Genomic DNA, 12,246 nt, shown 5'->3' on the forward strand with positions numbered 1-12,246 from the left:
AAATCCCCGCCCTCTCTGCCCTTTCCTTACAGAGTAAGACGGGAAACGCTGCCTGACCAGACAAAACAGTTAATTAAATTGGGTAACTTTGTATGTAAGCAGGCAGGCGTATCCCTGTACGCCCTCCAAAATCCTAATAAACTCACCCCTGCTCTCCGCCAAGTTTAATTTGCTCGCTCTGCTTGTGTTTCTCAGTGGTCTTGATTAAGTTCTTATCTCACAGTGAGGAACTGAGGAAGGAACCATCATGGCTGACTCAAAGGGTGGGCCACTTGTGAGGTGAGCTGACATGTTTTGGTTTGTTTCCATTAGCTGGGCGCTGTAGAATTTAGCTTATTGTCATTGGCTGTGGGTCCGTATGCAGCATTCATTCATCCTTCTATTGGCCATTAGTGGTGAGTAAAGGGTCTTAAAGCGCGGGGGGGGGGGTGACGTGCATGTGACCTGCTGGATTTGTGTGTATACGTATAATACTTGCATATGCAGAAATATGAAGGAAAAATGAACGTTAAAACCCCTCATTCTACATTAATCTTAATAAGATAGTGAAAGCAGCTGTAATCTATAATTGCAGTCTTCTCAGAGGCTGGTAGTTATAAACTTACTGAGTTTCATTACCAGGCTGGAGCCTATCCCAGCTGACACTGGGCGAGAGGCGGGGTTCACCCTGGACGGGTCGCCAGTCCGTCACAGGGCCATCAGGAGCAATCAGGGGTTCACTAACACTTGGACGTAGTCACCGGGGGAAGTGGGGATCGAACCAGCGACCCTTCAGTTGCTAGACAGCCGCTCTACCACAGAGCCATGCCGCCCCCTTCTCATAGGTTTGTAAAGAAAAAAAAGAAAATAGTTTGACATTCTGACATTTACGTTCACTGTCTGTGTTGCAGGCCTTTTATTGTCTGTCATTGTGTAGCACTTCAGCCATGAGACAGCTGGCTTAGCGTGGCCTAAAGATCCCAAACAAGGACACACTGCTAGCCTGACGGCTGAACATGAACTCTAAAGCTCACTAAATAGTCCAGCGTATAATCCCCCCTAAAAGCACAACTTTACACACTTTTGGGTTGATGTACTGTATTTGTACGGATTAAACAAACAAGATAATATGTTAATTAGTGAGCTTCCCCCTATTAGTAAGTATTTATGCTAAGCTAAGCCAAGGCTAAAGCACCACATCAGAGTGGAACTCTAAATTAAATAGCTTAAACTACAACAGTATAATACCAACTTCTGAATAGGTTCCGTTCTGTATGAACCAGGAGAGAGAACAAACCAAAATTAAGAAATAAAATATGCTGCATGAATGAAATCAGAAGAGACTCGAGCACATAAATTCACTGTGAATAACGGGGAAGGCGAGAAGAATCAGGAAGGTGCTTCTAAATGATGAGATAAAGATGTAATTCCTGAGAGGGGAGGGTGCAAAAGTGAAAAACTGGAGGAGACATGTGACTCTGCAGTGCTGCACGCCTTCCCTTCAGCAGGGGTGGTCCTGCAGCGAGATAACCCCTGCCAGACAGCCGTGGGTGATAGAGATCAGATTGAGATGACAGACTGGAGTGCTGCCTGCCCACACACACACACACACACACACACACACACACACACACGCACGCACGCATGCACGCACGCACACAATGTCATGAGGAGGAAATTTAAAAATGCATTATATACATGCAGCAGGAGAAGGAAATAACCTGCATTCTTTGTCAGTCTTGTCGGGCAGAGAAAAAGATGGAGGAAAAAAAGAAGAAGAGTGCTTTAAGTTCTTTTGATCTCTTAAAGAAATATGTTGAGTTTCCTGAGCTCTCTGCTGAACCCTGGTTTGTCCTTATGGAGGTCCGTGCTTGACAAAAAAGGTAACAACTAAAATGAAGCAGTAGAATTTATTTATCTATTCATTCTTTTGTGAAAAGAGCACTGCAGGTATTTGAATGTGCGTTGTTTTCCTCCAGTACATTCAAAAGTGTTTGTTGTACTTTCTTTTTTCTTTGTTTTTTTAAGACAAATCCCATTCTGTAATGGAAATTTATTGACACCGTTCATGCTTCCAGCGAGGCTAGGCATTCCTCAAGGTTCAATCCTGGATCCCCTCCTTTTTTGTTTTTCCATGCATGTTGTTTATATCTTATATGTTCTGGTCCAAAATTCAGCATTCACTGGCCAAATTTGAAACTTTGAAGCCTCCTTTCCACAGTTGTAATGGATTTAACAGAGAAGTAGGTGACATCTTGAGTCCAGCAGTTACCATCTGACACGAAAGGTATTGGCATTTTTATGTAACGCGGAAATTTTAGGTACAACTTTTAGAAATTGAATGTGGTATTTATACTTCCTCTGCTCCAGCAATGTGAAACACTCATGATAATATGTGTTTAGAGTATTTTTGTGTACCTTAATGCAGGAGTGGAGGGGATCTTCGACTATACGTCATTGTAGCCACAGTCCCAGTTGTCGTTTACTGGTATTATTCTTTTTAAAGAAGTTGTTTGTGTCGTGTCTTACAGCTGTCATATCATGCGTATTTTTGTCAATTATTAAATATTTTGCATCATTTTATATGGAACGTGCTACATAAATAACACTTGAATGATTGACTGATTGCGATTAGAACGGAAAAAAAACGTGAAATCCCGAAGCTAATTTGAAACGTGCCAGCTACGACAGGCAGGGTGACATCTCCTCTCTCATTTGTTTTGACTCATTTCCTGCATCAGAGAAAAACAGCATCGGTGCCCGTGGGGACTCACACATTGAGATGCATTTTGGAAGAGTCGATCATTTCTGACACTCTGCAACCGTTTGCAGTTCCTGTAGAAGCGGTGCTCCAAAATCCCTCTTGGTAACCGTGTTCCAGATGCTCAGATATGACACCTGTGGACTCGATGACATCACTCAGCCGCAGCTCATTGGGTATTCCATTTTCATTAAAGCAAAACGCGTCAAGCCACATTTGCTTGAGATGCATTCAGACACCTAATACGAAACCAAAGCAGCCCTCCATAAATCCATGACAGGTGCCCTTTTTCTGATGATTCATTGCAGCTGTTGGATGTTTTGTCGTTGCATCACTTATTCCGTCATTCCTGATGGAACCTTGTGGTACCTCAGGAATTCCTGAACAGATGATCCTGCTGACAGACTGAAAACATGCTGCTCAGATTGGAATTTACAAGCAGAGGAGAAGCGTATAGACATCCGGAACTTTTTTTCCATTTAACTCTGCCTTTCTGTGGATATCCCTGCAAGCTCGTGTGAGTGCTTCTGTCCCAGAGATCGTTGTCTTTGGGTCCAGACGGCTTCGTCTCAGGTTCTCAGTGTGGCTTCACTAATCTGCTGTAATTATGTCTCGCAGCCAGCTCACTCCCAGTCATACATTGGCTCTCTGTCTCTTGTCTTCTCAGGAGACCAGAGTTGTGGCTGCCTCAGGGTGGCTGGCCATGTAACGGGGCAACTACCCTGCTGAGACACAGCTCAAAGGACTCCCTTCACAGCTTCAGGGTGGAAAAAAAAGACCAAAATGCCTTCGTGACTCACCGTACAGTGAAATGTTTTCAATGCAAGAGTCATTCACTGCACGCATCACACAAATCACACGCATCTGTGACGCATATCTTCCTTGTGTTTTATCAGCCTTCATGCCTCCGGGTGTGCGCTGGTGCAGAAGCTAATTTGGCCCCCAAATCCAGAGTACCTGTCCAAGTTCATGGGAGTTCAGGGGAGAGAAGGCGTACATATGAGACAGATTTATTTCCTTGATAATGTCAGTATTTTAAAAAGTAATTATTAAGATATTTATTCACTTAGTATCATTTATGTAACTCCGATAACGTGACTTTTTACAACATGCCTGATAATCTCAGCTCTGGTTTCCAACTGGACGCACAAATGACTCATAATTCCAGCTACAATAAATCAAGAAGAAACCATGGAAAATATGTGTCTCCATATTCAGGTTCCATTCCAGGTTCCAATCAAGCAGACGTATGAACATATAAGAACACTGGCAGAAGCACCAGACATTTTTCCTTTGCAAATCAAAAAAATTGTGGCCGATCAATGGCGAGACGTTAAATACCCGTGTCTACTGCATGGTCATTTGACCTGGGGCTGAATAAGTCGTTCCTTTTGCAGAAAAATCCCGGGTGTAAGCGGTTGTTCACGGGTTTTCGATGCTGTTGCTCTACTTTCAAGAGCCCTATGTGTTTGTTTGATTCAAACAACACCCACAGGCCCTTTTCCTCCGTAGTTTGCCTCTTTTATTGCGATACAAACTATTACGTTTTATTAAACTAAAGTAAATACAACAGATGTTGCTCCTCTTCCCTCTGGTGGGCTGAGTCGGGAGACTCACGTGATTTACGTCGGACAGGAGAATTTGTCCACAGCCGGGCCACAGCTAAGCAGCTGCTTCGGGTACCACAACCACGAGGACTCGCTAAAGCTCGAAACAGCCCGACACATTTACTCTGAACTGGCGCTTGTTTTTGCTAATGTGATGGTAGTTTATGACAAGAAGAGAGGGCAGAGGAACCCTGCGCTGTTGAGTGTGAAGGTTGGTGTGACGTTTAACCTTCTTTTACACACCAGGTGCCGAAAAACAAGGTAAATGAGTTGATTAGGGAAAGAAACAGCAAGCACAACACAATGGTAAGAATGTTAAATGTAACAAGTGAAGAATGCGTAGTGACAAAACATCTGTTTATCGAAGTAAAGGGAAAAAAAAGGCTTTCTACCACTGTCACGATGAGATGTTTTACACAATGAGGAAAAAAAAGAAATGTCTGTGGATTCCTGCGATGCCTAAAAGTTGCTCACACTCAACCTGCATTGTTTTCATGCAGCACCGCTGAGAGTCACTTCCTCCACCATAATCATGAGTCACGCTTAGATTTCGGTTCGCCACAAAAACAAACGTCTTTTTTTTTTTTTTTTTTGCAGAGTGAATTTAAAACTGGAAAACCAAGAAACAATACCACGAGGACAAAACGGCGAATCTGTAATCACCCTGTGAAATGGGAAGTACACATTTTCAGGGCAGTTTGCCTAAAACAAAAACACCCTCAAATAAACACCAAAACCCCTCATCATTGTCACGGTGGTTGTCATGGAGACGGATCAGTTGCGGCGTAACACACGAATGGCCTCTTTTTTCACTTTGTGTCTAGTGCGTTACATTTGTGTTGAAATTTCTTGCACTTACCAGGACGCCTGAAGGCTTGTAAATAACTCCTGATATGCGTCTTGTAAAGTCCGTTACGTGGGTATATTTTTAAAACTGCATGTTTCTGTTGTGTTTGGTCTTTTTTTTGGTTACCCTTTAACATCCATCCCGGTTACCAAGGCAGCAGATCATGGGAATTAATTTGATGAGCAAAAAAGAAGAAAGGTACGTAATCAATCACAATACTTAAACATTTTGATTTGGTCGTGGTTGCATCCGTCATGTGGCAACATGAAAGAGTTTTCATATCAGTTTGTAGCTGTCAATCACCTGAAACACTCCGTCTCCTCCAATAATCCCTCAAACATGCAACCATGTAAGCTCTGCTGTCTTATTTCTCTGTGGAAGTTATTAAAAATACATTTTCAAAGAAAGCAGGGGAGGATTTGTGTTCAGGAGGAGGTTTATAGTAGCAATGTGGCATAAACATGCACATGAAAAGCCATATTTTATATGACAGAATGGGAGCAGCAGAGGGAGATGCACAACTTTGTGAAGGTAAACAATCTAAAAATAATTAACTCAATTAGATCTAGCATTTAGCTGTCCCGACCGCACCTTTCAGAACTCATGTGCTTGACTTCCCAGGGAACACAACTATAATGAAGCGCTCCTCATAATTGTGGCTGCCGCTCATTTATATTGCAGTGATGTACGTTGAAGTGAACTCTGTTTAACCTCGTGACGGCGTTCATTTATTCAGAAGGAAGGTTAGCCTCACAGGACAAACCTGTTCCTCTTCAATGAAACTTTGACCTGAATGTGTGTGTGTGTGTGTGTGTGTGTGTGTGTGTGTGTGTGTGTGTGTGTGTGAACTCCTTTGAGCTCATTAAACTGTTAATATCGCTGCCTTCCTCTTCACAAAACCTCCCAAGATATTGCATGCACAATGGCTGAAACACACAGTCATGAACACACACACACAGTCATGAACACACACACACACACACACGCACAGGCACACTCAGTTACACACATACGCATACAAAGCCTCGTAAAGCTTTTCTGACTAAATGCGTGCCTGGCTGCTTGCTTAAACACACACTCACACACCAACGCACACACACACGGCTGCAGCACAGCGCTCTTATTTAAACTGATGTGAGTGCTGTCACGACATCCGACTAGTCCTATTTGTTCCACAGAAGCCTTGGCGTGAGAGAGCAGGGTCACCCCACTGGCTCTCATGCAAATCCATTCAGGACACACACACACACACACACACACATACACACATACACACACTTAATAGTGCTGCACATAAGCAAAAAGACAGAGAGACAGGCAAGCAGACAGCCAGTTGAGTAGAGGGAGACGAGTGGACATGAAAACCTGCAGATAAGCAGGATAAGAAAGAAGCTGATTAATAAGTTGTACTGACTGATGGATAGGGTCAGATAAGCAGATATCTCAGATAAGTAGCAGGTGGGAAAGGTCACATTTGGATCCACGGGGGAAATGGAAGTAAACCAATGAAGCAAAAATGATTTCTTCTTGATTTGCTGTTACTGGAGTTCCGATCCTTGTGTGCATCCAAACCTACAATATTCAGTTCAGGTCTTGATGCTGCTGAGTTGGTCAGATCAGCGTGTTACTAAGCCGGTTTCTACGTATGGGTTTTTTTCTGGCTAAATCAGTGAATCATGATAAAAACAGAGTTTCCACAAATTTCTACGTCATCTTTAGTTGTAATCATCTCTGCTCGCAGCAAATCAACCACCGCTTCCAACGTCGCTCGATCGAGACGTCGCATTCCGGAGGGACAACAACGTGGTCGTCGCATGGATTCATGTATTTTCCTCGGTCACAACTAACCAGCCATGACCTTCCTTGACTGCTGATTACCCCGCGTTCAAAATTTCATCATTTCTGACATCCAGGCGCAAACATTAGATTGAGCCTGTCATTCATGTTTTAGCCTCGACGCTCAGTTATGCTGGAAACGTCCATTTTAATGGCTAACGACTCTTTTACCTGTAACCCTTTACAGAATGCAGGAGGTTCTTTCTTCTGTCCTCGTTGGCCTTCAACGTGAACACGATGTAAAAACTAACTTCATTTATAATGTTATTCGTAATTCATACATATCCTGATAAGGTTTATGACGAATCAAGCTTATGGAACCTTGTGTCTGTTACAGAGCAGAGTGTTTTGACGCTCCAGTTTCTAGTCATGTTGGGTGTTATATCATATTCGGGACTCTTTCTATTTTGGTTATCACACGTAACTTCTACCACCACTCCGAGGACTTCACAAGCCGGTGATACATTTCCTAGCGTGTGGAAATGAACAAATCAGTTTCATAATTGTTTTCATGAGTCAGATTGTGGGTTTGTGACGAAAACGCTCAAAATGGAAACCAGAAAACGATCGGTACAGGGAGAGCCTACACACGCTGACGCAACGCCGGACACTAAAATCACACTTAGTGCAGTGTGTAGCAGAGGAGGACCATTTGGTGTTGCTGAAGAAATAGCAAGGAGAGCTGCTCCCGTCAGAGGAGCATGGAGTGGGCCGGGAATTTGGAGGATTTGGAGTGTAGAGAAGATTATGTCATCATGTCCAAAAACAGAAAAGACACTTTCATTCTCCAGTGGATGTTGGTGAGATCCGGTCTGCCTCATGATTGTCAGCCCTGTGAACGGTTCTTCTGTGTTTGGATTCTGGTGAATTCAACCTGTTTGGTTGCCTGATGGCTTTGTCCCACAGAGTCGCCATAGCCCAAATATGTCACGCTTGACGACATCAGGAATTTCATGCCAAAAAAAAAAAGGGTCACATTCACATTCCCTGGCCCTCTTAAATCCATGCACACACTCTTCCCCTCCCCCTTCTTCTGCTCTCCTTCCTCCCTCTCTCACTCTCTCTCTCTCTCTCACACACACACACACACACAAGCAAGCACACACACTCAGCATGCTTCGTTATACACTTGCCCACACAGCATAGCGTGCCGGAAACAGACTCAATAGATGCCAAGCTCCCGGTCCCTGCAGGCTCAGTGCCCCTAAAACACTGGACGCACCTTCCTAAATTAGGTTAATTTGCTTCAGCCATAGAGCCGGCGCCAAATACCATCTAGATGTGTTCCTCAAAGATTCCAGTCTTATAGTCCCAGTATTTCTATGACCACATCTTTTATTTTCAAATATTTACTTCTTGCAATACATAACAGGTGACAATGTTTCTGAAGAAAAGGACACTGAGGAATATGACTGCTGGGGTCGCAGCAAAATGAAAGTGAAAAATAATTTAATTCGTATTTGGTGGGAGGATGCAAGGGGACGTTTAGGCGTCTGTAGTGTTATGACTAAGATTGAATGTAATGTGTTCTTGTTTTGGGAATTAGACACAAACAAGCAAATAGAAAATATGGAATGGAAAAAGGAACTGAACAACTATGATACAATGATCTTGTTCTCTATTACGGCTGCAAATTTCATCAAACTGAATCAAAATGGCAACATGTCCTCTGCCATTCCCAGAACTGTAGGAAGGTGCAATATGTGATGAAGACTAATTGTGTGTCTAAATACCACTCGAAAGTTAAACATTGTGGAGCTGCAGAGATCCGGTCGTATTCTGCAGAAATGAGGAGAACCTCGTTGTTTGATTGAGATTCTCCCCAAAATGAAGCCATTCAAATGGGGTTTTCCATGAAAACGAGAACGATGATGTCAAAATTAATATTCCCTCGAATAATTCTGCAATATCCGCCAAAATCATCACAATTACAGTCCTTTTTGACTCCAAAATCCTGCAGCTCTGCTGTCTGTGCAGTGTTCCATTAAAAATGCTGGGACTCCTTCCTCTTGTGCCCTTGCCATCAGGCCATTTGAGGATATGACACAGTTTCAGAGAGAGACGGGGGTTCAGATAGGTCCTGTCTTCCCTTTACCCTCTTTGGCACAGCAGGGTGTGAGGTCTGATTGTTGTCTTTGCCTGAGTACAGCATTTTCCCTTTCTGTCACGTTCACCAATTTCTTTCTGCTGTGAGGGAGATAAACAAGCACGAAAGGTAGGCTAGACTTGAGTGGGCGAGTGCAATTTGCATCACAGCGACTTGGTCTGCACGATTCATTGACGGGTCCAGAAATAGAACAACATGCATCCCTAATGAAATCATACCAAACCTTCTCTCTCTCTCTCTCTCTTTCTCTCTCTGGCTCTCTGACGTGAACCCAGATTAAACACAGGTTTGGTTTGCTCAGCCACAGACACTTGGGGAGCAATGGAACCACAGAAACAGGCAACAAAAAAAAAAAAAGTCTGTCAGAGGGTGTTTATAATTCATCTAATAGCATGAAATGATTGGTCCTGTAAAAAGCCCCCGCAGGAATGTCTGGCCGTAATTTCGCATTACTTCTGAGGCGATGCATCAGATGCACACAACCCAAACAGAGCGTGTGTGACCTACACATGCAAGAGCTCCACTAATGTGACTTGGAGGCCAATATACATAAGAGATTTTCATTTTTTTTTCCTTCCCCTACAAAATAAATCTGAATGTAAAGCCACAGCACTTATTCACATTTCCTGTTAGCAGTAGTTCATGGCTCCATTACTTTATCCTGGTACTTGGTCTCCTCAAGCACAATTTTATGATATTTTTTATATTGTTCTGTTTAGTTTAATATTGTGGAATGAGTTGTTTTTTTTTTTTTTTTTTTTTTAGAAGTACACAAATACAGACATGCCTATGAATATCCCCAGAACTTAAAACCATATAAGTAAATTCATAAATATGTATGTATATAGCTCTTGGATTTATTGCATGTTTTTTAGTTGTTGTTATTTTTCAGGGTATCTTGATATAGATTTATGTATTTCGTCTGGGGAGCCTGTGGTAATTAACGGCTGCGACTGATAACAAATTACACCTGTGTCACATACCTGAACATGTGACCAGAAGGCTCACACCTGTGTGTATCAGTGCTCTTTAAAATCAGTATAAATGTTTGTCTGACAAACACCCAATGATGACGCTCTGCTGAAGCCTTGCAGCTGAGTACCTGCTATTTTTACTGGACTTGTCTGTATTTTGCTGTCAGTGCAAGCACCTTAACAGATCCTTGAGTGTTTTTATTAACTCTCTTACACTGGATTGGTCTGTCAGATTGAAATTAGCCTTCTGCTAAGTCTGGCGTGTCTACACGGATGTGGAAACTGAAATATTCATTAATACCCCTTTTTAAATGACACTTTTAACTTCAAGATAACTATTGATAGCTTCTGTCTAGAGAAAAATGCTCAAATTAATGAATTAATGCTTCAGCAAAAATATCTGGTACATTTTCTTGTCTGAAATTAATCAAATAACTAAATCAAAGAACGAAATCAAATTATGTATCAACACATCGATTTAGGCGCAAGATCGTTCACTATAAAGGTTTCTGAGTTTTAATGCTTTTATTTTTACAGGACACCGTACTTCCTGTGTGCAGCGTAGCTACGTGCTGAAGCTACGTCGTAGCCATAGCAACAGTCTGAGCGTGGCTCTTCTTAGGACGAGGTTATGGAAATATCGAGTGTTTTGTTTTGTTTTTTAATCTGTAGCTGCTCGATTTAAACTATGGGTAGGTACATGTTCTTTCTGCTTACTACTACTATACTGTAGATTTACTGGTTACTACTACTATAGAATATACTTACTAGTTACAGTACATTTACTGGTTACAGTATTTATTGGTTACTACTACTATACAGTAGATTTACTAGTTACAGTAGATTCACTGGTTACGGTAGATTTACTGGTTACTACTACTATACAGTAAATTTACTAGTTACAGTAGATTCACTGGTTACGGTAGATTTACTGGTTACTACTACTATACAGTAAATTTACTAGTTACAGTAGATTTACTGGTTACAGTATTTACTGGTTACTACTACTATACAGTAGATTTACTAGTTACAGTAGATTCACTGAATTCAGTAGATTTACTGGTTTCTACTACTATAGAGTATATTTACTGGTTACAGTAGAGTTACTGGTTTCTACTACTGTAGATTATATTTACTGGTTACAGTAAATTTACTGGTTTCTACTACTGTAGAGTGGATTTACTAGTTACAGTAGAGTTACTGGTTTCTACTACTATAGAGTATATTTACTAGTTACAGTAGAGTTACTGGTTTCTACTTCTATAGAGTATATTAACTGTTTACAGTAGACTTACTGGTTTCTACTACTATAGAGTATATTTACTAGTTACAGTAGAGTTACTGGTTTCTACTACTATAGAGTATATTTTAGGGATTAGGTTGCTGATACTCTTCTTGATGCTGTCTGTATGAAAACATGTTTACATGCTATTTACACACGTGAACTTTGTCATTGGTAAACTGTTGTCATGCATTTCCTAAACATTTATTTTGATAAAGAAATCAGTCAGTGATGCATTTCCATCCATTGTTCCTTCAACATAAACAGCAGATGAGCACAAACTGGACTGGTGAGTGAGGGTCATCATGTCTGCCGCTGTCCCACCGATGACGTTTTCATCCTCATGTGCTTATATTGTGTCACTATAGCCTGATTTTTCACCATCAAGCAGAGGTATGGAATTTCCTGCCTCAGTTCTGACGTTAAATCTAAAAAAACAAAACATTACAGAGGGAAAAAAATGAAGTTGTTTTTAACTTTTTCAGTCTTTTGTAGCTTCAGTTGTATTGTTTTTATTGGCTTTTTCTGTATTGCTTTTATGTTTTTATTGTCACTGATTTATTGTTTTTATGGTCTTTTGATGTTTTATTCCTGTGCTGCACTTTATGAAGTTTATTTCTGTGACGGGAGCTTTTCTGACAATTACTTGGGGGGGGGGGGGCAACATCAAATAATAAATCAATAAGTTGATCACTCATCAGTACAGAAGTGATTGCAGCCTCACTGCTTCAAACAATTCCAGCTCCATCAGCGATCTCCAGCACAGTTCCTCTTGTTCCCAGGTGCTGGTTTCTGTTTTCTGCATTTCATCTTTGTCCTCAAACCCTGATCTATAGTGTCCCTCCAGAGTGTG

At 41.6% G+C, this 12,246-nt stretch overlaps 1 protein-coding gene across 3 annotated transcripts in view; it reads left to right on the forward strand.

The window, feature by feature from the left end:
- The first annotated feature begins 10,603 nt into the window (after nt 1–10,603).
- Nucleotides 10,604–12,246, forward strand: part of lekr1 (Leucine-, glutamate- and lysine-rich protein 1) — a 72,731-nt gene continuing 71,088 nt past the window's right edge. For 2 of the 3 annotated variants that reach the window (XM_086215069.1, XM_086215070.1), the window contains exon 1: nt 10,604–10,803. In XM_086215069.1, coding sequence (XP_086071195.1) covers nt 10,800–10,803 — 4 coding nt within the window. In that variant the 5' untranslated portion in view covers nt 10,604–10,799. The remainder of the gene's footprint in view (nt 10,804–12,246) is intronic. The other variant, XM_086215068.1, reaches the window with a different exon arrangement.

This window comes from Aulostomus chinensis, chromosome 10 (genome assembly GCF_037954235.1).
Source record: "Aulostomus chinensis isolate RoL2024-O1b breed Wild chromosome 10, RoL_Achi_v1.0, whole genome shotgun sequence".
In the NCBI taxonomy this organism is placed as follows: Eukaryota; Metazoa; Chordata; class Actinopteri; order Syngnathiformes; family Aulostomidae; genus Aulostomus; species Aulostomus chinensis.